Genomic DNA, 27,301 nt, shown 5'->3' with positions numbered 1-27,301 from the left:
ATCCTCTCCCATATCTCTGTGAACCCTGAATATCTGAGACAGGTCTCAGTCAATTTAGGAAATTTATTTTGCCAAAGTTAAGGACGCCCGCCCGTGACATAGCCTCAGGAGGTCCTGATGATATGTATCCAAGGTGGTCGGAGCACAGCTTGGTTTCATACATTTTAGGGAGACATGAGGCATCAATCAATATATGTAAGATGAACATTGGTTCGGTCCAGAAACGAGGGACAAATCGAAGCAGAGGTGGGCCAACTCAAAGTGAGGAGGGGGCTTCCAGGTCATACGTATTACATCTGAGAGACAAATGGTTGCATTCTTTTGAGTTTCTGATGAACCTTTCCAAAGGAGGCAATCAGATATGCATTTATCTCAGTGAGCAGAGGGATGACTTTCAATAGAATAGGAGGCAGGTTTGCCCAAGCAGTTCCTAGCTTGACTTTTCCTTTTAGCTTAGTGATTTTGTGGCACCAATATTTATTTTCTTTTCTCACCTCTAATAAGATTCAGGAGGAAATATGCACGAAGAATCCAAGGTGCCAGGGGATATTATTGAAAGACCGAAGGGCCCAAACCTGTTTGACCATGTCCATTTGGAGAGCAACAGATAAAAATATAGCTGCACTACCAATTATTGATACTCCCCCCAAAAAGACAACTGAATTTTCAGTGTAACAGACAGCACTTTACAAAGACACTTGGTCGAGAAAGGGTCACTCCCGGGCTCTGGGAGGCGAAGAGGACTGTGGGAGCTCTGTTCGTTGTCCCGCGGGCTCATGGGAAATGTAGTGCAGTTTTCTCCAACATGGCCGCGCCCAGGGGAGGTGGCGTGCAAGTATCCGCTGCGGCGTTCTGGTGCTAAAGTGGAGAGGCTGGCAAAGAAGAAGGCACCCGCATGGTGAGAATCCGGCCTGAGCCGAAGCGGAGGTGTGTGGCACTTCTTGCTGGCGGGCATACGGGCTGCGAATCACCGCTTCCTCTTTTCAGCGTCTTCCGGTCTTTTCTATCCGCCTTGCCAGCTAGGGCTGAGAACCTAGGGAAAGGGGATGGATCCCAGAGGCGCCCTTGGTGCAGTGTGGGCAGTAGGGTGTCTGCGTTGGATGGTTCTGTCAGTGTTTAGGGTGCACGTGTTTGTGTTTGGTTCGGGTGCTCACGTGGTGCCTGTGTCAATCTTCTGTTTTCTTTGGGGTTGGAGAGGACGGTTGCAACATGGGGCGTGTTAGTTTGACGCTTCTAGGGCTTTTCTGACCGGTGACAATCTAGTGATGCAAAGGCAGTGCTGATGATCTGATCCCTTGCGCAGCTGAGTCTTCCTGTGCTCTTATTTGAGCAATCCCTGCGACTCCTGGGCCTCTGGTAGCGTCACCCTGTTATCTTGATTTATTTCATTGAATATTTATTGTCAGTTGTATGTCAGGGCACAAGTCTGTGCCCTTAAATAGACGACAGTTTTCTGGCCGAAGCCCAACACAAATAGGCAATTATAATACAATGTGAGAACTCTAGAGATAGAGGTCCATGCTAGGTGTTAATGAAAACGTTGAAGAAGGCCACCAAACTCAGAATTCTGGAGGACAGGAGGTTTAGGAACTAAGACAGCAAAGTCGATTTATGTTTATTTGACAAATAGTTATTGAGTGGCTGCTAGGTGCTAAATCCTATTTAAGTGCTAGGTGCTACAGGGTGAACAATAGAGACAAAATCTCTACTTCATGGAGTGAGTGTACTTTATTAAGTTATGGGGAAAGAGAATAAACACATTAATGAGAGTGTAAGAAAATATGTAGTAAGTGTTATTCAAAGAGTTAAAACGGGGTGCCGTGACAAGTGATGGGGTGAATTTTTTTCTAAAAATTTTAAATCTTTATTTTCTTTTTAAATAGGTAATACAGTTTAAATAGCTACTAACTTCAAAAGTCATGAAAGAAGAAAGCTCCCTTTCGTTCCTTTACTCATTGATCCATTTTCCTTCCCTGGAGGCAACCCATATCACCAATTTCTTGTGTGTTCTGAAGATTTATATGTAAACTCTGTATACCGGTGCCGTACTTTAAAATTTGGCCTCGTTTGATAGGAAGTTAGATTCTTTCTAATCTTTGCTATTATTAGGTTGTGCAAAAGTAATCGCGGTTTTTGCATTTTTTTTTTTAACATATAAGTATAGGAACATTTGTCTGTACTGCTTGTTTCATAATAGGCTCTCTATTATTCAAGGAGGGTGTGATGTACATACTGCTATTACCACGTAGGGCAATATCTAGTAGGATATATTGGCTTTAAACTCACTAACAAGCAAGTAGCAGAGCATGCATGATCTCCAAACTTTCATTATCCCACAGAGAGTACGCTTAGGCTGGAGCTAGCTGGACCGGACTCAGCATGGCTAGTATCATAGTTAATAGTGACTTCACTCCAATAATGTCGCAAGGAGCATCCAAGTATCTGTGCATTAGTGGAAACTCTGGCCAGGGAAGTGGCTTTGTCAGAAGGGGGCACCTCCAGACCTCAGCAGCTGGTATCAGCCTATCTTTGTTGAGATGACTCAAATATGTTGGGCCAGCACATTGCCTAGCCACTGGAATGGAGGAAAACAGAGCCTCAAAGGCCATTTAGTGTCTTTCTTCACGTGCAATAATATTGCATGACTGAGGGAGAGAAAAAGGAAAGGGGATGACAAAAATGTGGTTATGAGGCTCCACCTGCTGGTGCTGGACTCTTAGTGGCAGACATTTTAAAAAGATTTATTTAGCATCGTTTCTTTCTCATTCCTTCTTTGCAGTGTTTGCTCATGTGAAATATTAAAAAGAATTCTGTAGTGCAGTCATCCCTTGTTCTCCATGACATACTGCAAAGTTGCTGTTCCACGGATGAAGATCTTGAAATGGAATGGCTCTAAAATAGCTCCTTTGAAGGCCCTCAGATATTCTTTGTTTTGTTAAGCCATTTTGATCTGCTGCTTCTGAAAATCAACAGTAATAAATAAATAATAATAAATAAATTTAATTCTAAAAAAGCTATGGGATAGGCACTATTATTTTTATTCCTATTCCTAGATAAAGAAACTGGAACACAGAGATATATAGCCAACTCATCTAGGATTATATAGCTAATAATCAGTGATTGAGCTGAGATTTGAACCTGGAACATGGACTCCTAAACACTGTATTATATTACCTCATAGCACTGAATGAGGCTCTGTGGTAACTAAGAAAAGTATGATTTAATCCCTGCCTTTAGAAAGCTCACAGTTCAGTGGAAGGGGACAGATACTAAAACAAATAATTATAATTAATGCCATGTTAGACATGTCCGTTCACTTATCCCCTTCCTGTCTTAATGATGACTGACTCCTAAACCTTTTTAACCTCAGTTCCTTTCCTGGGAGCCACTTTATATTGCCACTTGCTAGCCAGACATTGCAACTCTGTATCTCACGATACCTTAAACATATTATATCCTAAATGACTCATTACCTCCTATACTGAGCAGCTCTTCCTGAACCTCCTCCTGACTTTCCAGTTTTGAAGTGATAGCACTCATCTCTTAGTCACTCAGCCTCTAACTGGTTAACAAGTAATCTTTGATTCCTGTCTGCCTCATGTCTGGGTAGTCATCGAGGCCTCTCGATTCTGCCTGAACTTTTCACTCACCCTTCCTCTTTCTCCTCTCCCCCTATTTCCCTTCTTTCTGTTGCCCCCAGCCTAGATCAGGCCAGCATTTCTAATTAACAAGCTGGATTATTTTGTTTTTTTACCGCTCATCTCTCTGCTATGCTGCCAGCCAGCCTGCCTGCCTCACTGGCCTTACCTCCTAGTATGTACCCCCTGTGCTAGGAAGCTGGACTGCTGGCATTTTAAGAGACTTGGCATTTGTCTTCTATACTAAAGATTAGTAATTAGAATTTTGACTGTTTATGATTTTATGTGAAATAAGATAAGTAAGATTTTATTTAACCCCCAAATTTATTTATTTGGTTGACTTTGAAGACTTTAAAGTCCTCAGAGAGTGGGACTGATCTAAAAAAATTATGCCTGCCTCTTGGTGTCTTGGCCAAACATGTCCATTTTGGTTTTAGCTTCTGCTCTTTGCTGCCTCACTGAATACCTTCCTTTTTATTTGATTCTATAGTATTCTTATCCTTCAGTACATGGCAGAAATCTCCTGTTTTGAGGCCTTCCCAACTTTTCCAGTTTACATACATCTTTTTTTTTTTTTTTTTTTTTTGAGATGGAATTTCACTCTGTTGCCAGGCTGGAGTGTAGTAGCATGATCTTGGCTCACTGCAACCTCTGCCTCCCGAATTCAAGCGATTCTCCTGCCTCAGCCTCCCAAGTAGTTGGGACTACAGGTGCCCACCACCACACCTGGCTAATTTTTTGTACTTTTAGTAGAGACAGAGTTTCACCGTGTTGACCAGGCTGGTCTTGAACTCCTGACCTCAAGCGATCCGCCTGCCTTGGCCTCCCAAAGATTACAGGTGTGAGTCACTGCTCCCAGCCCACATCCATCTTATTTTTGTCTCTCATGTCATACCTAAAGACTGTACCATCAGCATTAAATTATATAAAGGTGTGTCATAGTCTTATTGTTTAGTGTTTGTTTTCCACAACTAAGTTACAAACTTGTTGAAAGCATAAACTATGTACTTTATTATGGTTGCATGCTGCAGGGTGCTGAGACTGTGTGTATTCACTCATTTATTATTCATTTAGCCCTACCGTCAAATATTTATTGAGCAACTACTATATGCTGGGATTCCTGCTGTCTTGGGATTTATATCATGATGGAGGAGTTAAACTAACAGATGAATCATCACAAATTATGTTACATTTTGTGAACAAAATAAAAGACTACCGTGATAAAGTGTGATAAAGCATGATATTGGGTGCTGTATAGAGACCTCTTTGGGATTCTGTTATTTAAAAAACTATGGATATAAAATATCCGTACACATACAGTTTTTAAAATAGTAAAACAAACATCTACACCTACCATGTAGCTGAAGAAATACCTTTGATGCTCCTATGTGTCACTTTCATGTTAATTTCCTTTCCTCTTACCCACAGAAATAGCCTCTCTCCTGAATTTTGTGTTTATAATTTCCTTGCTTTTCTTTTAGCTCTGCTATGTATGTATTTCTAAATAATATATGGCTTACTTTTTTATTTTGGCCTTTATGTAAATGGAATCATACTGTATATTCTGCTAATTTTTTTGTGTTATTTCTCCCCCCACCGCTCCCCTGCTTGCTCCTTGGCCTGGTTTACATTATAGTTGTGAAATTTGTGTGTGGCACATTTTACTTAGGACTTCATAAGTAAAGGATTCATCACCTATGAGTAAAATAACACACTTAATGGAGCTACCACATTGGAACGTTTTTTAGAACCATCAGAGCTATGCTATTAGATGTTCTTAGATATTCATTCATTTTTTATGTATCTGTTCTTACTTCTCTTAGTTGGTACAAGGTAAATGAAGCATTTTTTAAAAATTGTCACACAGAAATATTGATAAACTACAGAATATATGAATAACATCATTATAATTGTTCCTTCAGGACTCTTAAGGTTGACATTTTTTACTGTCTTTTTTTTTTACAGTTTGCTATGGACAGCAACCATCAAAGTAATTACAAACTCAGTAAAACTGAGAAGAAGTTCTTAAGGAAACAGATTAAAGCCAAGCATACTTTGCTGAGACATGAAGGCATTGAGACAGTATCCTATGCCACTCAGGTGACCTAAAACTATTATTATTATTTGAATGTAAATGTATTGACATGTTAATGTATTATATTAATATTTGCTAATAATTGCCTAAGGCTGTAATTGTTCAGTCATGTGTTACATCCATATTAGAGGTACATATGATATGAACTGCTAACTTTCTATTTTGGTCCATAGCCTATAGTTTGCATTTCTATTTATTTTGTTGTTTGAACTAGAAGAGGTTGTAGTTATATATTAATAATAATACTGTGCAAGTTTCTCAGTTTCCTAAGCATACTTATATTCATTATTATATTTAATTCCCTAGAAGTCTTTATGAGATAGGTGAGAAAACTAAAGTTCTGAGAGGTTATGATATGTCTCCATTGATATAAGCTAGTAAGTAGCTAATAGAAACTTAAAGCTAGATCTTCCATATCCTGCTACAGCCCTCGTTCTTCTCTTCCAAACCTTACCGGTTTTATAAAGTATTTTGATTATGTGCTATTAAACATTTTTATTTTATTAGACCTTATTAACAAAGTCTTTTCATTATCTGTGGACAATAATTAAATGAGATGATAAATGTGAGGATCATGAGATTTCCTGGGTTATGAATTAGGAGAACTCAGTTTAACTCTTAGGTTTTCTGGACATGAGCAGTAGTATCCTCTGACCTCAGCTTTCTTCATTTTTAAGCAGGGCATAGTATTGCATACCTTTTTAACCCCATTAGATTGTCAGATTCTAGAGAATCTAATTTTACTTACTGGACATTAAATTACTCCATGAATATAAGGAGTTCTTATCTTTTTGGCTCATAAAGTTATAGAATAAAAGTAGAAAGTAAGCTTTATATATCACTTAACTGAGGAGCAGACATACAATTGAGAAGGTGGAGCAGGGATTAAAACTTAGGCCTCTCGACTCTCAGACCAATACTCTTGCCTTATGCTTACTGTGCTGTCTTCTGTACAACATCATAGCTTAAGAATGAGCAGTCTGTTGAGGCACATTTGAATTTAGGAGGTAAAAGGCCCATACTTGGAGTTAAATATTAATGTCTTCAGAGAATTTAAGCCGTATTCCTATAGCAAGGATGAAATAGATAATAGATTAGAATTAATATGTTTGCATACACTTTACTGTTTCAGTCAAGAGCCACTGAGGCTGTTAGACATTCAGAAGATTAAACTGACATACACTGCTCTCATCTCTTTCCAAGAGTGACTTGTGTTCCTTTCCTTACAGGGTTTATGAAGAGAAGTAGCAAGAAAAAAAATAGGCTCCATTTCTTTGACCCCTCTGAAGCTTGTTTCTGGTTGGGTCTGCCTTTTCTTTAGGATCTCTAGAAGCTTTGATGTCCTTCATGGCTTTCAAAGTAGCATTTTATTTAGGCTTTCTTTTTTCTCCATATTCTTAAAGGAAAAGAATAAAATTGTAGATGGACCTCTAATTATATTTTATCCTTCCAGGGGAGAGCAAATATTGTTTTAATGATATTGTATTAGTCTGTTCTCATGCTGCTGATAAAGACATACCCAAGACTGGGTAATTTTTTAAAGAGAAAGCGGTGTAATGGACCCACAGTTCCACGTGGCCGGGGAGGCCTCACAATCATGGCAGAAGGTGAAAGGCCTGGCTTGCATGGCGGCAGGCAAGAGAGAATGAGAGCGGAGTGAAAGGGGAAGCCCCATATAAAACCATCAGATCTCGTGAGACTTATTCACTACCACGAGAATGTTATAGGGGAAATGGCCCCCATGATTCAATTATTTCCCACTGGGTCCCTCCCACAAAATGTGGGGATTATGGGAGCTAAAATTCAAGATGAGATTTGGGTGGGGACACAGCCAAACCATATCAGATGTATTATAATTTTAGGCTCCTTTGTACAAATTTATGGCATTATAGATTTTTCTAGAGCAGTGATCCTCAAATTGTCAAGACCAAAGATAATTTAAAAAAAATTCACATTCTCTACTTCATACCATACTCCTTGTTATTTAGAAAATTGCTTGGATGAACAATTATAAATAAAATAATAGTTCCACTTAATTATTGCATTAATTATGTTACATTTAGTTATGACATTTAATTATATGTATCTCACATTTAATGGAAAATAAGTTCCTCTCCTCTTCTACTGCACTTGCTTTTGTGTGGTTTACCTTTAGAGTTGCCCACAAAACACTCAGATGGCATCTTTGAGGACTTCCTTCTAGTATTCCTGAAGTCATACTTCATCATCTTCCATTCCTAGATGGGGTAGTGGACCCTCAACACCAATGAAACCTTTGCTCTTCCATAGATTTAGGAATATGGAAATGTTTTTGCAACTATGGCCACATATAACCAAGTTATTTTGGTATTTTAATTAATAAACCTCATTAAGTGAGGTCCAGGGCAAGCCATCTGAGACTCCATTTTACTCCACATCATGTAGTATTGTATTAGTGGGCTTGTTTATTATGTATGCATATGCTTGCATACATACAAAGTACTGGCTGTCCCATGACAAAACAGTTTTACTTTCCTTATTGTCCAATTTCATAATAATTATTTTATATCCTTTTCAAACAAAGTTCTAGGTATTCTTATTTTGTGTAATAAACCAATACACTATGTACTATCACTGAGCTTAGTATAAATTAAGGGTTGGCAAACTACTGTCCTTAGACCAAATCAGGGTTGTGACAAAAATAATGAGTTTTACATTCTTAAAGTGTTAAAAAATAATACTAAGACTATCTGACAGAAACTTTTATGGCCTGCCAAGCCTAAAATATATACTATCTACCTCTTCTCAGACAAACTTCATCAACACTTGGCATAAATGAAGAAATTGATGAGAGTAGGCTATCCATGGCTTTCTTTTGTTATATTGAAATGTTTTTAGAAGTCATAGAACATAAATTAAAAATCTTTACATTGTATAGAATGGTTAAGTATAGAGACTATATGGGTGCTAGGCCATGAACATCAGAATAAAAATAAGAGACTCCTCTTTCATCCCTGCAAAATTTCCTTGAATAAACTTTAGTGCAGGACTATGCGAACGGCAGGAGGTAATCGTGAAACTTACAAAGGAAAAAGTTTTCATTGTGAACTGACTGAATTACTTAGTCTGAATTTCCTTATAGGAATATTTTTTCCTAATTATGTTCAATAGAACCTATAATTGGTTTTTCTTTGAGGTAATAGTACCTTTACTTTTAATTTTTAGTAAACATTGTATAATGGTTATATTAAAGTGTGGATCCTGGAAACGGACAGAAATAGGTTTAAACCCACCCCTAATCACCACCTTAACCTAATTTGTCAGATCTTCTTCTATGAAATGGGGCTGATATTACCCAAATAAATTCAGTATGTTGTGAAGATTATGTTAATGAGGATTAAGTAGATAAAAGCTTATAGAACAGTCTTGCAAAAAAGCAAGTATTATGTAACTGTGCTTTCTCCTCTCCACCTCTTTCATTATGTTAAATTTATATTTCTGAATAATAGTCATGTTTTAATTTGCATTTATGGTCATTTGGAAATGAATATTTTGCGAAATTGGCAATTTAAACAATACAATTTACAATATAGGAGTCCTTTTTATTCCCCAAATTTTTAGTAAATTGGTTTACGTACTTTGTATGAAATTAGCAAACCAAACAACCACTACAAGGAAATGCTTTTTTTTCTTAATTACATCTTTGTAGAAATCTTATTTTTTAAAAAATCTTAATTTAAAACAAATGGATTGGTATCAGTTGCTCATGTTACTTTCTTTTTGTTTGTTTGTTTGTTTGTTTTTTAAGAGCCTGGTTGTTGCCAATGGTGGTTTGGGTAATGGTGTGAGTCGGAACCAGCTGCTCCCAGTTTTAGAGAAATGTGGACTGGTGGATGCTCTCTTAATGCCACCTAACAAGCCCTACTCATTTGCAAGATACAGAACTACAGAAGAATCTAAGAGAGCCTATGTTACCCTCAATGGAAAAGAAGTAGTGGATGATTTAGGACAAAAGATCATTCTGTATTTGAATTTTGTGGAAAAAGGTATGATCATACAATTATCTTTTAAAAAATGATTCTTTTGTGTGTTTTCTTTTCATAGACTTAAGTTGGGAGGTTCAGTTATTGTGAAACAAAATGGGGACGCAGGTTAGCAGCTCCTTTTACTTTAACAAACATTCTTTAAGCACCTATTTGTGCCAGGCATGGGACAAGTAGTTGACAGTACAGAGGTGAATAAGATACAACCTGCCTTTACAAAGCTGGTCCCACCAATCAACAATATATTTTTTAAGCCCATGGCTTATTTTGGAACCCTCCTGCCTAATTGTGTTTTTCAAAATTTAATAATGAGGGTTCGGATTACCAGTTTATTTCACATATCTACCCAGGAGCTTTGAATTAATCACTTAAGAATGAATTGTGATCCAAATCATCAGGTAGCAATCTTCATATTTATAGTGGAACACCTGTAGCTACCAAAGATTCCTAAAACTTTATTTTTATTTATTTATTATTATTATTATTTTTTTGAGACAGAGTTTTGCTCTTGTTGCCCAGGCTGGAGTGCAATGGCACAATCTCGGCTCACTGCAATCTCCACCTCCCGGGTTCAAGCAATTCTCCTGCCTCGGCCTCCTAAGTAGCTGGGATTACAGGTATGTGCCACCATGCCTGGATAATTTTTGTATTTTTAGTAGAGACGGGGTTTCACCGTGTTGGCCAGTCTGGCTTCGAACTCCTGACCTCGTAATCTGCCCGCCTTGGCCTCCCAAAGTGCTGGGATTACAGGTGTGAGCCACCACGCCCAGCTGATTCCTAAAACTTTATGGTCGTGCTGTCCAGTAGAACTTCCTGTGATGGTAGAAATGTTGCTGTCTGTGCTGTCCAGTTCAATAGCCACGGGATAGTCTGATTGAGGAACCGAATAATTTAATTAAATAAGTATAGCTTTATATACTGATTTACAGAATTGTACAGGAATTATTACTTCTGCCCCATGGAAATGAGATGTATTGAGATGAACTTTGATTTAAACATCTAATCATATATTCATTTGCCACCTATTTAGGCAATAAAAGAGCCCTGTTTTAGATATCCTAGGAGTGGGTAGGTGACCATAATCTGCTCAAATTTATGTTTGTGTAAAATAAGACTCAAAGGAAAACTTTTACAGACTCTTAAAGATATATTTTAGAAACTATATTTCTCAGTGCTCATATGCTTTAAATTTTAAATCCGACTTAAGCTTTACATATTTTGGAAACTAGATTATCCTCATGTTTTACATGTTTCTGGTCAGTTTTTGAAAACTGAATGACTGAGGAGTAAGTTTTAATCAGAAAATAGTCATTGAGTTTACCCCCATCCTCCATGGTGAATACTCAGTAAGAAATTACACAAAGTAAGCTTTGGAGTGCTCTTTATTTGAAATTCTTCATTAGATCCATATGTACTTTTAAGGCTCTGGCAATCACATTTATAACCTTGAAAGTCATTTTTAATTGAGAACAGAAGTGTGTCACAAATAGTTTTTTTTTTTTTTTTTTTTTTGAGACAGAGTCCCACTCTTTCACCCAGGCTGGAGTGCAGTGGCGCGATCTCAGCTCACTGCAAGCTCCACCTCCTGGGTTCGCACCATTCTCCTGCCTCAGCCTCCTGAGAAGCTGGGACTACAGGTGCCCACCAACACGCCCAGCTAATTTTTATGTATTTTTAGTAGAGACGGGGTTTTATAGTGTTTGCCAGGATGGTCTCGATCTCCTGATCTCGTGATCCGCCCGCCTTGGCCTCCCAAAGTGCTGGGATTATAAGCGTGAGTCACTGCGCCCAGCCGTCACAAATAGTTTAATGCTTGTTTAGATATCTGCTACCAGGCAGCACTGAATAACAAATAGAAGAGATATTTTTAATTGTTTTTAAAGAAACATATTTTGGAAACTAAATCCAAATTACTTACACTATAAATTACTTGTCTTTAAGGAATTCTTTCCAAAGTTTTCCTTATGTAATTTGAATACATAATATAATGTCTGGCACATAGTAGGCAGTGGTATGTATTTAGCAAATGATTTACTATTCATGTTTCTGAAATGTTATTAATAGAATCTAGTAAATACTTGCTATTTTTGTGAATTAAACAATTCAAAGATTTAATCTGCCTGGCAGAAAACTGTCTGGCAGAAAAGCTTCAGAGATCATGTGTATAACATGAATGATCAGATCGCTAACAATAAATGTGATATACTATTCCCTTTGTTTAATAGCAGATTCTTTTTTCTTTTCCTTCTAGAACTATACCTATCTGAAACTTTGAAGGACACAGGAACCTAAATTATTTTAACATCTGCTAAATAATTCTTCATAAATGATATTTTGTATTTCTTTAGAAAGTTGTATTTTATTTTACATTTTTCTATTATATTTTCTATTTCTATTTACTATAGCTAGTATCAAGAGCCTAAGAGCAAAAATGAGTATTTAAATTCTTGTATTCATTATTTAGACTATCTGACTTTTTAATGGAGGTGCATACTGTGGGTATTATGAGAAACCTTGTGAGATTTTAAAAGTGACTTCATCATGTTCACACTGGATACTTAAATAAATACTGTTCTGTTTGCTGTTGGTAATTGCAGTGGATAAAGTGTACCATCATTTTGATCTTGGTCTTTGTTTCTGCACTTTTAATATATTGGTGCCTTTCAGCAATCTGATTTCCGAAAATGCGGATTTGAAGTTTTGTAAACTGATAAAGAGTTATTGGGCAGAATTATTTGTATATAGGAACTTTAAGTTTTGCATGTGACTATTTTAGTTTGGTTTTCCATAGCACAATGGAAAGAGTTGAGGCCTCAAGCCTTACCACCAGGACTCATGGTAGTAGAAGAAATAATTTCTTCTTCTGAGGAGAAAATGCTTTTGGAAAGTGTTGATTGGACAGAAGATACAGACAATCAAAACTGTAAGTAAAACTTTCAAAATCTGATATTTTAAATTTTCTGCAAAACTCTTCTTCCTTTCTTCTGTCTTTCATGGTTTATTTCCTCAAAATTACTGAAACTAGCCTGGTTCCAATGTTAGGCAAGTCATACCAACAATTCTTGGGAATATTAATAATAAATAACATTTATATAGCTATCAAATTTAAACTCCAAACTGGTTAATATTTATTACCTAACATTTATATAGCTTTTATAAGCCTTTTCACTTATTTATTAGCAATTACTTATTCATTCATTCCTTCCCACCCTAAGGCAAGTTTCCCTTGAGGAATTAGCAGTTCAGTACCACACTATTATAATATAGTGAGAGCTTCCTGGAGATATTTGCAAATTGGAGTTTTTCTGACTCTTTCCAGCTCATGGGCAATGTTGTGAGTGGTAGTGTACATGTTTAGTTTTCATATTGATTGGGTGAAACTCTTGAAGAGTTTATTATAATTTTAGACTTGAAATAACAACAAATATAAGGCAAAATGGTTAATTTTGTTAAAGACCGTAATTTACCAATTAACAGAAGTTTCCATTACTAAACTAATCCTTACTTAAAAAGTTAACTGAAATGTGCAAAGGAATGTAATTCTTTTCCTTCTTAATTGTTTACTTTGTCCTCTTCACACAGCTCAAAAATCCTTAAAACACAGAAGAGTAAAGCATTTTGGTTATGAGTTCCACTATGAGAACAACAATGTAGATAAAGATAAGCCATTACCTGGGGGTAAGTAATTGCTAATACATAATAAATTCTGGCTCAAAAAATTTCATATATTAGTAGAATATTATAGTTGGGGGATTATGTTCCATTTGTCATTTGTAGGTAAACTTTTCAAATAGTTGATTTAAAACACTTTAATTAGATAAATTGTATAGTTTTGTTGTAAAAAAATTTCAAACTGGATAGAGCTGAAGTTCATCATTATTATCCTTATTCCCATGCTTCTTCTCAGAAGTACATACTACTAACAACTTAGTATATACTTTTCCAATCTTTTAAGATCTTTTAGATCCCTTCCTTACACCTTATACAAAAATTAATTCAAGATGGATTAAAGACTTATATGTTAGACCTAAAACCATTAAAATCCTACAAGAAAACCTAGGCAATACCATTCAGGACATAGGCGTGGGCAAGGACTTCATGTCTAAAACACCAAAAGCAATGGCAACAAAAGCCAAAATTGACAAATGGGATCTCATTAAACTAAAGAGCTTCTGCACAGCAAAAGAAACTACCATCAGAGTGAACAGGCAACCTACAGAATGGGAGAAAATTTTTGCAACCTACTCATCTGACAAAGGGCTAATATCCAGAATCTACAATGAACTCAAACAAATTTACAAGAAAAAAACAAACAACCCCATCAAAAAGTGGGCAAAGGACATGAACAGACACTTCTCAAAAGAAGACATTTATGCAGCCGAAAAACACATGAAGAAATGCTCATCATCACTGGCCATCAGAGAAATGCAAATCAAAACCACAGTGAGATACCATCTCACACCAGTTAGAATGGCCATCATTAAAAAATCAGGAAACAACAGGTGCTGGAGAGGATGTGGAGAAATAGGAACACTTTTACACTGTTGGTGGGACTGTAAACTAGTTCAACCATTGTGGAAGTCAGTGTGGCGATTCCTCAGGGATCTCGAACTAGAAATACCATTTGACCCAGCCATCCCATTACTGGGTATATACCCAAAGGACTATAAATCATGCTGCTATAAAGACACATGCACATGTATGTTTATTGCGGCACTATTCACAATAGCAAAGAGTTGGAACCAACCCAAATGTCCAACAACAATAGACTGGATTAAGAAAATGTGGCACATATACACCATGGAATACTATGCAGCCATAAAAAATGATGAGTTCATGTCCTTTGTAGGGACATGGATGAAACTGGAAACCATCATTCTCAGTAAACTATCGCAAGGACAAAAAACCAAACACCGCATGTTCTCACTCATAGGTGGGAATTGAACAATGAGAACTCCTGGACACAGGAAGGGGAACATCACACTCCGGGGACTGTTGTGGGGTGGGGGGAGAGGGGAGGGACAGCATAAAAAAAAAAAAAAAAAAGAAAAAAAAATAAGTTTACATTAAAATACATACACCAATAAAAGTACCCGTTTGTTAACATATGTAGTATTGTATGGTATTGCATATATTGTATATTCCATGTATTACATATATCAACCCAACTTGTTCTTTTCCCTCCACTATATGTCTTGGAAACCTTATAGACATTTTCATTTTGCTAAATGATCCATAATAGCTTAATCAAATAGTTCCCTATTGCTAGACATTTAGGTTGTTTCTGATTTTTAGCTTTCATAAGTAATGCTGCTGTGAATATCTTTGTACATGCCTCTTTATGCACTGTGCAAGAGTTTCTCAAGGGAGACTACTAAGAGGTAGAATTGTCATGTTGAAGTCTATGTTCACTAAAAAATGTTAATCGATACTGACAAATTGCTTCCTAAAACAGTTGTACCAGCATATTCTCACCAAATGTGTACCCACTTCCCCATTCCCCAACCTGTGGTGTTGTAAAGCTTTTTAATTTATAATTTCTTGATTACTGGTAAGGTTGGTCATTTGTATTTCCTTTCCTGTGAATTCCTTTTTATATTCTTTGCCAGTTTTTTTCCAATGAAGTGTCTAATTGATTAAGAATTTACTGTATATTCTGGCTTTTGTGGTATAATTCTTTGTTGGAGTTAAATTTATCTATTTTTTTTTTAATGACTTTGGTCTTACTTAAGGCTTTTCTTCCATCGTGAAACAACATTTATGACTCCAATAAAAATAAGTTAGCTCCACTTTGGAAGGTTTGTTTTTTTTTAAGGGAAATAATTTAAAATAATTAAATTTAAAATAAATGGTATAATTTAAAATAACAAAAAAAGAAAGTGGACAATTTCAATATATGGTGTATTTTTTATAATTTTATTGCTATTTTATAAAATACCAAAATTGTTGTTAGAATTGTTCTTTTAAACTTTTTATCTGAAAAAAAAATCAATGAAATAACTTTAAAAGATTCCTTTTTTTTTTTTAATTTTTTAACTTTGTTTTGCTTGTGGGTTTATTATATTAATGGACCTGACTGCTAAATTAAAAGCTCAGTGATTTTTATCACAGTGACTTTTAAAATTCTTGAGTAAAACAAACAAAGTAAGTATTTTAATGTTTTATCTTTGATTACTCATTTTAGGTCTTCCTGACATTTGTGACAGCTTTTTGGAGAAATGGTTGAGGGAAGGTTACATTAAACATAAACCTGATCAAATGACCATAAATCAGTATGAACCTGGGCAAGGTGAGTATTTCTTGTTTAAAAATTTTAGTCACATATTTTGGAACTGAGTAGATTATGTAATTCTCTAAGAGCAAATATATTATTATTATTATTATTATTTTGAGATGGAGTTTCGCTCTTGTTGCCCATGCTGTAGTGCAATGGCGTGGTCTCGGCTCACTGCAAACTCTGCCTCCCGTGTTCAAGTGATTCTCCTGCCTCAGCTTCCCAAGTAGCTGGGATTACAGGTGCACACCAACACGCCCAGCTAATTTTTGTATTTTTGTAGAGATGGGGTTTCACCATGTTGGCCAGGCTAGTCTCAAAATCCTGACCTCAGGTGATCCACCCACTTCGGCCTCCCAAAGTGCTGGGATTACAGGCGTGAGCCACCGCTCCCAGCCAAGCAAATATATTATTTTTAAGCTCAAATTAACTTTCAGATTGCCTTGCTTATGTTTGTTACTTGTGTTGATTTCAATCCTTGCAGATCTACACTTTAATCCCTTGAGGAACTTGCATTTCAAAGTGTAAACACACTGACACAAATCACTGTGATTTTTTTTGTTGGTTTCCCTTTCAACATTTCCTTTAGAGAGGGAAGATATTGGTCTGAAAAACATAGGAGATGTTTAATGGAAGAAACCAAATAACTTATAGATAGAAGAAGGCTAATTGGTTGGATGATCTTTCTCTTCTTTCTATATTCGAGAATATGGGAGACAATTGCAGGATGACATTCTGGTGAAAAATCTTCAGGTTATTGATTTCTTGTACTTGTTAGCAGCATCTTCATCTGATATTTATAGTAATCAAATGATTTTAAGGGTTTTATTTTTTACTTTTTTTTGGCTTAAACAACAGAAATTTATTTTTTCACAGTGTAGAAGCTGGGAGGTTCAAGATCAAGGTGCCGGCTGATTGGGTTCCTGGTGAGGGCTCCCTTCCTGGCTTGTCATCAGCCACCTTCTCTCAATGTCCTCACATGTCCTTTTCTCTGTGTGTGCATGTGCGTAGAGAGAGAGAGAGCTTCCACTTGCAAGATTAGGGCCCCACACTTCTGACCTCTTTAATTTTAAGGATTTTATTAACAGCAGGAGTTAGGGAGTTTTGTTTTCTTTTCTACATTTATTACAATGAAAACTGATGGCTTTAGATTTGTAGCCAAGTGGATTTGTGAATACTACACCTCTGAATTAGAGAGACATGCTGACCTTGTCTCTGGCACAGTGAGACAACTGGAGCTGAAGCAGAGGCTGCTCCTGTAGAGCACAGAGGCTGGGGCCACTCTTAGACGCAGAGGCCTATAGGATGAAACGTGAAGGAGCATGTATTAGCTCCTACAAACCAGCTAGCTCTGCAAATGAGAGGGAAGGGCTGAGCCAACTGAGCTTGACCCCACATTAACCAGTCATCCAGGGCATTTCTTCTTTACCTTTCTTATCTAGCTGTCTTTCCATTGGCTTATAAGCTCTTTGAGGATAGGGACCCTCTTACTGGCTTTGTATACCCTCACCATGTAGCAGCATTTCTTTTACTTAAGAGGTACTGAATTAACGTAAATTGATAGATCAGTGGAGAAGTCCATGTCGTAATTATTGATATGCCTAGTCTTTATACCTGGTTATTGCTTTTGTTCTGCAAGTACTTGGGAATCCAGTGTTTGAGGGTAAAAATGACTTTTGTATTTGTCTTTCACATTTTCCTCTTGGGCTGGAATTGGGTTAAGTGTCCTAGTTAATCAGTGACTCTTGAGCCTTGATTTTAGATCAAACCCCAATGGCACTTTAACTTGAAGTTATTTTTAGTTTATATTTATTTTAATATATTTTAGTCACATTCACCCTAAATGTTTCCTTTTAACCAAAATTATAGTACCTTCTTGATTACCAAGCAATGTTTTCGCCATAATAGCATAAGGCTATATTTACAGCCATCTGAAATCTACTAAAAGGAAAAATGAAGTGACTCGTTATCCTGTTTTCCATCTCAGGAATTCCCGCTCATATTGACACACATTCTGCTTTTGAGGATGAGATCGTTTCTCTCAGTTTGGGGTCAGAGGTAAATGGTCATTTTTATTAGCTATCATCATATGTCTTACCTTGTACAATGCCCTTTTCAAAGATTATCCACATTCTTAATGAAAATGAATTGAGATTTAAAAATGAAAAATAAGGGCACCATTAGCACTTTGGTTTCTTTTAAATGTCCTCTTCTTTTAAATATCCAAAATTTTATCTGTCACCTCATCAGATGCCAGGAAAACAACTTGAAATTTAATTTTTTACACGAAACTTTTAGCAGTTAAATAAGATATAGACTTTCCTTGGTGCAATGTGGCCCATTTTTGACCTACTGGTGCAGCATTGCCATCTAGTGGCAAAAGATAGTAGCTTCATGCCATAGAAGAAGGAAACAAATTAAAATGTGTGTTCTGAATTTTGATGAACTTTTTCCATATATTACCTGATTCAATCCCTTCAAAAACTCTGAGCAGTAGAGGGTAATATCTTCATTTTTACAGATGAAGAATAAGAGGTTCATGTTTATTCATTGATTTGTTTCTGTAGCTGCAGTTTGCTTGAGCCACTAAAAGAAAATATTACGTGTGAAGTGATCCACGCAACCTACAGGCAGATTTTTGGATAGAAATCAGAATTTTAGGCTGTGCGCAGTGGCTCATGCCTGTAACTTTGGGAAGCTGAGGCGGGCAGATCACAAGGTCAGGAGATTGAGACCATCCTGGCTAACACAGTGAAACCCCGTCTCTACTAAAAATACAAAAAAAATTAGCCAGGTGTGGTGGCGTGTGCCCGTAGTCCCAGCTACTCGGGAGGCTGAGGCAGGAGAATCACTTGAACCTGGGAGGTGGAGGTTGGCAGTGAGCCGAGATTGCGCCACTGCACTCCAGCCTGGGCAACAGAGTGAGATTCCGACTCAAAAAAAAAAAAAAAAAAAAAAAAAAAAGAAAATCAGAATTTTAAATCTAGAAGAGTCCTTAAAACATGAGGTCATCTAATCTAATTAGAGGCTGTATCAAATTCTGATCTTGTTCCTGGAGGCAAAAACTATTCATTTTTGTTTTCCCATATTTGTATAGTTTCCGTCATTAGGTCTTCAATGTTTTGGCCTCTTAACCTTTCCCAAGCTTGTGTAGTCATGTTGATACTGTCACTTGACAATTAGTGGTGTTTGATATGACAAAACCATCTTATTAACTATGTGTGTAGATTCTTAATACACGTGCTTTCAAAAATAATGAGATCGGGGAGGAAAAAGCACTCTTCTCTCTCTGGTTTCTTTTTTATTTTTACCCCCCATCCTTTCTTGTAGCTTTAGGGACCAGTAAAGGACATTTTCACGTTTTCCTCCCAACTGTGTAACCAATTGAGAAATGAGACAAAAGATAATTGGAGATGAGAGTATTAAATTTACTACTGAGAAAACGGATGGCAGAACATGACTTTAGATCTGTAGCCAAGTGAACTTGTTAATACTTCACCTCTGAATTAAAGAGACATACTGACCTTGTCACTGGCATAGCTGGACAACTGGAAATCTCCATAGAGGCAGAGGCTGTTCGTATAACAGGACATGAAGGAGCTCCTCTAACAGGATATGTGTTAGCTCCTACAAACTAGCTGGCTCTGAAAATGAGAGGAAAGGGCTGAGCGAAGTGAGCCTGGCTTCAGAGTAACCAATAAGCAAAGGCATTCCTTGTTTTCTGGAGAGTTGTAAGTGGAGGGGTGGAAAAAAACTAGGAGTGTGCTTTCTACTTTTTATTCCTAGGGAATTTCCCTCCCTTCCCAGGGAGATATGAGAAATGGGGACTCAATATCCCCCCCAGTGCCCTAGAAGATCATTGCACAGTTTTTAATTAGAAATTGTGAATAAGGGAAAATTTGCCCTTTAGTTGAACTGAAAATCTGCTACATTCATTATCTCTATTTGGTGACTCTGGAGGCATATAATTTTCAGCTGCCAATTTGAATGACTTTTGGTTAAAGCCATCTTTGTAATGGCTGGAAAGTGTGCATAAGTTATGACAGGAACAGTAGATTTTCTTTTAAAAGATACCTTTGAGAGTAAGTGAATCTTTGTAATTTTGAAAAAATTGTTTATTTTTATGATTACTTGAACATATTCTTCTTAAAACCCTTATGATTTTAAGTTTATAATGTTTGTTTCAGCTTATACGATTTAAAACAGTCTACTAAATTTAGGCCTTTATTTCATCTATAAAATGAGATTAATAATATTTCTTTCCCAGCTGAAGGATTGTGATAGAAATAAAATGAGGGAATGTATGTGAAAGTGTTTTTCAAATTCAGAGCAGTCCATGCGTGTAAAGGCTCCTTTAGGTGTATCTGTTCTAGCACTCCTTACTCAAAGCCTTCACTCCTGTAACAGGAAGCTCATGTTCCCACGGCCTAGAAGTAGGATTTCAAGTGGTCATGAGAGAGATGACTTTCCACTCTTGCAACTTGTGCTGTTCTGTTTTATTGATTGATTGATGCTGTGTAATTACTTGAATTTCTCCTAGCACCTTACTCCACACCTAGAATCTGAGTACTATATCTTTGGCCCTATTTCTTTATTTTCTCATCTTTGACATCGTCAGTTGTTTTAAGAACTTTCCTGTAATGCCTATGGCAGCTTCCATTTCATTGTAATAATTTTGTCAGTGGCACTATTGTTTTGGTTTTTTGTAATGCTTTTTTGTTTTGTTTGGCTTAAATATAATGTCAAAGACTCAGCTAAAGTCATTGACGTTATATTTAATACTTTTCTCTCTTTCCCAGGAAATTTCTAAGATCTCTTTCAACTCTTAAATGTTCCAACTCATGGTGTTCCCATGAGGTAGTCTTAACTTTAATAGAAGTCTTAAATGCTTTATTACTTAAATGCTTTGTTTTTATGACTAGTGGAGCATATTCTTCTTAAAACTCTTATAGTATGTCTAAAAATAGTGTACATTTTATATTAAGCAAAAATAGTCTTGATTTTTTTCAAATACATTAGTTTTCCCTCTACAACTAAGTTGTGATTTTCTTTAAGGCTTTTGTACCTTCGAAATATGTATGATATGTGTATAAGTGAGGGTGATTTTAGCTGCAATTAATAGCAGAAAACCCAAATAAAAATGATTACAAGGCAAAACAAGTTAATATCTCATATAACAAGATGTCTCAAGGAAGGCTGGTTCCAAAAGTTTTAACTTGTTGGCTCAGGTCAGTAATTTCATCAAGGAACCAACCAGTTTCTTTCCATCTCAAATACTCAGTGCTCCCCTAACTAAGGATGAGCTTAGGGAAATATCCAAGGAGTAGGCTGCATCGGGATATATGACAATAACATATACCTGTGAAATCTGCTAGGCTTTTGTTTTCAGGTAATCCTTTACTGTTGAATTTGTCCTGCCGTAAATTGCAGCCTGCCTTTGCTGGCCAGGCATGTTTTGAGAGATGCCCTTACTGTAACCTTTTATTATAATAAACTAGTAATGTTGTTGGGCAGATACTCAGTTCACCAAGTACCATAAGAGTTGGTCAGCTGACAATGAAAATAACTATTTAATGTATATCTCCCTGAAACCAGTACCTAACTTCTATTATATATAAGGAAGAAAACTTTTGATTAGGACTTATCTGGGAAAACGAAACTAAAATTTATGAAGATGGTTTTTAAAGAAAAATGTTATTTAACAATTTTTAGATTATATTACAACTATGTACTAATTTTTTAGAACAAAGAATGAGTCAAATGAACTTTGTTTTTGGTATTGTTTTTCTGATAAAATATGGTAGCATGATAAAAATTCCTTTATTTGTCTTTTATAGCTTGATTATAAGGAGTACATCATTGTTGTGTTATTTGCTTTATTTTTCTCTTCGTTGTGAAAGTCCTGACTCTGCCAGATTTTCAGATGTTTAATGGATTTGCATGTGATTTAAATGGTCCTCTGACATCCCTTTTATCAACTTTGGGAAGTCCATCTTTTGTGAGAATTGCAATTTCAATTAGTTTTGTATTTGCATTGCACTGGCTAGTATTTATATAATCAACATTCACTGAAAGACTGACCAAAGGGATTACCATAATGGGCAGAGATAGCTGCTGATATTGAAGAGAGAGAGAGATATTTGGGCAAGTACTAATTTTATGGAAGTCTGTTCATCAGTAAATATTTCTTATTATGATGACTTTTGCAACTTAGTGGGTGGGGATAATTGGATAGTTGGGTAGTAAAGACCCCATCTGCTGAATGTTTGCTATAGAGGGCCACTTATTTCAGTATATTTCCTGGTCTCTTTCCAGGCTCATGCTTTCAGCAAATACCTATTGAGTCCTGCCTGATCTCCTGTCATAGGGTACTGAGTAAAAATTATTTATGCAGTATCTTGAAATACCTAGCTGAATGGGTTTTTTAGTCGTCGTTTTTTGTTTTGTATTCCCAGTCTGCTCAATCGGAATGACTCACAGGGTACTTCTGTTCTAAGAGTTTATTGTTTTAATGGACAAATGTTTCATTATTTTCAGATCTTTAGCACAAACTGGAAAAAACACCCAGACATTTTCTTTATACCACTTAAAACAACAATACAGTATGGACCACAGACATACTGGCTTCATCTCCAACCTCAAATTCAGCCCTCAATATTTGCCTATATAAGCAATGTTTACAGCCTCAGAAGCCAATCTCTTCTTTTAGTTTTTATCTTGATTCCAAGCCCCCTCTATCTGAGAGTGCTTGGAATATTTACATTTCCTGAAGTTCTGAAAAATGGATTATCTCTGCTGTGTAGCTCCTCTCTCCTTTCTCTCATTCTTTATAGCTTATTTGTGAATTTTTTACTCTGTCTCTGTAGTGCCCGTAACATTAAAAAGATAGTGCTCTACCATCCTGGTGGGTGTATATTTCTCCTTCTTTGTGTGTTTGTGTATGTGTGTGTGTGTGTGTGGTTTGTATCTAAAGCCATGGTGACTTCTGTATGGCCGTATATGTATATTGATGTAGATGTGGAAAAAGAGCATAATTCTCATGTGGGTTCTTTAGTTGCATCATAGTATAATTAAAGTGGCATTGGATCAATCTTCATTTTTCCTTTTATCCTATGGGTCTCTAACATTCAAAACTTCTGGAGTAGACGAGTAGATCTGCTGGTTTATGGGCCAGAAATAAATAAATGCTCTACCTTGTTTGATCATGTCATTTTTTATACATTGAATTCTATTTTTCACTTTTAAGCACTTTCCATAGTATCTTAAGTTCTGAAGATTCTTCTATTTTTGTGTAATTTTCTCATCTTTCAGGATCTCTTGGAAGCCAGCATTCTCTTTTGCATAAATTGGTCAAATAAGACTCAGTGCTGACAGTTCTTAACAAGCACTCTTTATCTTTTTTCTGTGGAGTAGGAGCACTTTATTCAAGCCCCTTCAATAAGGATAATGGCAAAGAAATATACCTGTTTCAGCCAGCAGTCTGCTAACAAAGTCTGTTTCATGGCATGACATCATAAAATAGAACATGCTGCTATATTTGGAGCCTTTGGAGTACCGATTCTTCCATCTTTTCCGTTAGAACTATGTGCATTTACTTTGTAGCAAGAAAGCAGCATTATATCACGCCATCTAGATTGTAGAACTAGAAAAAAATTCAGAAAAATCAATGGAGTTCAGAAAACTACAGTAGAAGCCCGCTTAGGTGATATAGTTGAAACTACCAGTTGGCTGCACTTAAATTAGGGAATAATCATAATAAAAGATACATACATACTGCAGACATTTTAACACATATAAATTCACTCAACAATATTTTGTTGTGGGGCCAAGATCTTTGCATCTGTGAGGGGCCACAGTCTGCTTTGTCTTTCCAATTTCATTTCATTTCTTTTTTTTTTTGAGACGGAGTCTCGCTCTTGTTGCCCAGGCTGAAGTGCAATGGCGCAATCTCGGCTCACTGCAACCTCGGCCTCCCGGGTTCAAGCGATTCTCCTGCCTCAGCCTCCCAAGTAGCTGGGATTACAGGCACGTGCCACCACACCTGGCTAATTTTGTATTTTTAGTAGAGACAGGGTTTCTCCATGTTGGTCAGGTTGGTCTCGAACTCCTGACCTCAGGTGATCTGCCCTCCTCGGCCTCCCAAAGTGCTGGGATTACAGGCTTGAGCCACCGCGCCCAGCCCCAATTTCATTTCTTTAAAGTGAAGCAAACGTTTAAAGACATGAAACTATCTGAGTGCAGGGTTTTACATTTTGATGTTTTTGTTTCCAATATTTTATTTTATTTTATTTTATTTTATTTATTTTATTTTATTTATTTTATTTTATTTTTTTGAGACGGAGTCTCGCTCTGTCACCCAGGCTGGAGTGCAGTGGCGCGATCTCGGCTCACTGCAAGCTCCGCCTCCCGGGTTCACGCCATTCTCCTGCCTCAGCCTCTCTGAGTAGCTGGGACTACAGGCGCCCGCCACCACGTCTGGCTAATTTTTCGTGTTTTTAGTAGAGACGGGGTTTCACCGTGATCTCGATCTCCTGACCTCGTGATCCACCCGCCTCGGCCTCCCAAAGTGCTGGGATTACAATTGTGAGCCACCGCGCCTGGCCTGTTTCCAATATTTTATAATCAAATTTTCACATTTATTGGAACATTATATTTATTTTTTGCCTTTACTGAGTCATTCTACAATATTCAACTTGGCTTCTATAGAAAAATGCTATCTTTTCTCAGTTAATTTTCATTCATTTATGTAATATTAAATTATAATAAAATAATTGCAATGATAAGGGTAACTGGCACAGTGATTTGGGAACATACACAATTTGATTTGTTAAGCATATAGCTCTACTGGTGAGAATAGAAGTGCATGAACATATTGGAGAGTTGTCTATCTTCAACAAATATTCAGGGCATGGGTACGCATTATAGAAGGAATGGAGCATGTTGGTTGGTTAAATGGATGTTGGTTAAAAGAACTTTTACTTATGTGACCAGCATTGTCCTGGGCATTCTAGGGGATACAGAAATACCTTCCACCTTGATTTTTTTTCCCCTCAGATATTAGACCTGAATATCTAACATTCTTCTTTTTTTTTTTTTTTGAGATGAAGTCTCGCTCTGTTGTCCAGGCTGGAGTGCAGTGGTGCGATCTTGGCTCATTGCAACCTCTGCCTTGGGTTCAAGCGATTCTCTGCCTCAGCCTTCCGAGCAGCTGGTATTACAGGCGTCCACCACCACGCATGGCTAATTTTTGTATTTTTAGTAGAGACAGGGTTTCACCATCTTGGCCAGGCTGGTCTTGAACTCCTGACCTTGTGATCCACCCACCTTGGCCTATATCCAACATTCTAAAAGGGATTTTTAACTTGTCTAAATCAAAGCTCATCATCTTTGTTTTCAGCCATTCACCGTCCACTGTCATTCTCCCATACAGAACAAAATCTTTCTTCTTTCTGGGTTTCCTGCTCTGGTTAATGACCCCACTGTCATTAGAACATTCAGAACATGGCAAATACTCCCCCCTTTTTTTTTTTTTTTTGAGACAGGGTCTTACTCTGTTGCCCAGGCTGGAGTGCAATGGCACACTTATGGCTCACTGCATCCTCGACCTCCCAGTCTCAAGCGACCCTCCCACCTTAGCCATCCTAGTAGCAGGGACTGCAGGCGCGAGCTACCATGCCCAGCTAATTTTTGTATTTTTTGTAGAGACGGGGTTTCGCCATGTTGCCCAAGCTGGTCTTGAATTCCTGGGCTTAAGCAGTCTGCCCTACCTTGGCATCCCAAGGTGCTGGGATGACAGGCATGAGCTACTGCACCTGGCTGGTGTCAAATATTCTTGACATGTATTTCTATGATTATAAATTTTGCTTTTAAGTACTACTTTATTGCATCCCATGTTTTCTGTTAAAAACTGCTTTGTGGAGATGTAATTGACCTACCAAGCGCTGCACATACTTAATAAAAGCTCATGAAACCTTCACCACACTCAAGATAATGAATATATCCATCCTTCCCACAAGTTTCCTCATGCACTAATTTTTCCTCATGCACCAAAGATTTCATCTACTTTTTTGTGGCTTATGTTATTGCTCTTGTTACATTTGAGGGTGACTTTTGATTATTTCTCTAAGTTCTTTTAAGATTTTCTTTATTTTATCTTTTGTTTTATTTTTATGATCCTGCTTATTCTGCTTATTTTGATGGGCTTGTTTATTCTGCTTGGGAATTACCAGGTTTCTTGAATCTGTAGATTGAGTTTTTCCATCAATTTTGGAAAATGCTTAGTCATTGCCTCTGTAGATTTTGCCCCTGCCCCATTCTTTCTTCATTTACCTTTTTTCTACATTTTTTATTTTACTTATCCTGTCTTCTGTGTTTTCTATCTTTTGTCTCTCCATGCTTTACTCCAAATGGTTTCTTCTGTCACTAATTCTTTATTTTGCTGTGTTAATGTGCTGTTAAGCTCATTCATTGATATCCTAATTTCAGTTATGGCATTTTTCTGTTTTAGAATGTCTGGTTTTTCTTTATATCTACAGGGTCTCTTTTTTATCATTTCTGTTCCCTGCTGAAGTGTTCAAGCTTAGCATATATATCTTTAAACATGGTAAGCATCTTTGTTTCATAGCCTATTTCTTTTTTTTTTTGCTGAATTGAATATTTGAGGTCCCTGTGATTTTTTTCTCTTTCCCTTAGGAAACTAGGCTATCTTTTTCCAGAGCAGGTACTGTGTCTTATTCTGATTCAGAATGTCTGATATGAAGGCTGGCTTTCTATATTTATAGAAAGCTCACAGGTGATTTTGTTGTTTGGCTAGATTTTATGCCATTGAGTTAGAAAATGCTGAAATACTAAAGCTGTGTAGTATCAACTCCAAGGGCAGTTGGACTTTAGATTTATTCTTTAAGACAAAGAATAAATGGAAATTAATATAGGCCCCCAATGGCAGTTCTATTCATCATTCAATTAAATATTCCAGAGCAATACTAGAAACTGAAGAAGTTAAAGTCTATGTATATTGGTTTCAGATCCTGGGATGTTTGTACCAGGGCTGAATTAAACACTGGACTAGTTGGGGGACTTGGGTTTTAGCTTATCCTTATTAGTAACTTTTAATTGACCATGGAGACAATTTCAGTGCTTTCTGTCTTAAATTGAAGTTGACATGTAATACTTGCATTTTAATTGTCATCAGGAGTTGATACACAGTTAGTAATATGAATAGTAGCTACTATGGCTTCTACTCCTTTGACCATCAGCACTACCATTGCCATGA

The 27,301-nt window shown here is 36.9% G+C and overlaps 1 protein-coding gene across 4 annotated transcripts in view; it reads left to right on the top strand.

Annotated features, from left to right (window-relative positions):
* The first annotated feature begins 766 nt into the window (after positions 1-766).
* ALKBH8 (alkB homolog 8, tRNA methyltransferase) overlaps positions 767-27,301 on the top strand; it is a 73,503-nt gene continuing 46,968 nt past the window's right edge. For 2 of the 4 annotated variants that reach the window (XM_063636480.1, XM_063636477.1), the window contains exons 1-7: positions 791-898; positions 5,604-5,738; positions 9,521-9,758; positions 12,532-12,678; positions 13,338-13,433; positions 15,940-16,044; positions 18,017-18,087. In XM_063636480.1, the coding sequence (XP_063492550.1) occupies positions 896-898; positions 5,604-5,738; positions 9,521-9,758; positions 12,532-12,678; positions 13,338-13,433; positions 15,940-16,044; positions 18,017-18,087 (795 nt within the window). In that variant the 5' untranslated portion in view covers positions 791-895. Of the gene's footprint in view, positions 928-5,603; positions 5,739-9,520; positions 9,759-12,531; positions 12,679-13,337; positions 13,434-15,939; positions 16,045-18,016; positions 18,088-27,301 lie in introns of all 4 variants that reach the window. The other 2 variants (XM_055272977.2, XM_063636478.1) reach the window with 2 other exon arrangements.

Source organism: Symphalangus syndactylus, chromosome 3 (assembly GCF_028878055.3).
Source record: "Symphalangus syndactylus isolate Jambi chromosome 3, NHGRI_mSymSyn1-v2.1_pri, whole genome shotgun sequence".
Taxonomy (NCBI): domain Eukaryota; kingdom Metazoa; phylum Chordata; class Mammalia; order Primates; family Hylobatidae; genus Symphalangus; species Symphalangus syndactylus.
This window is presented reverse-complemented; position numbering and strand designations above follow the sequence as displayed.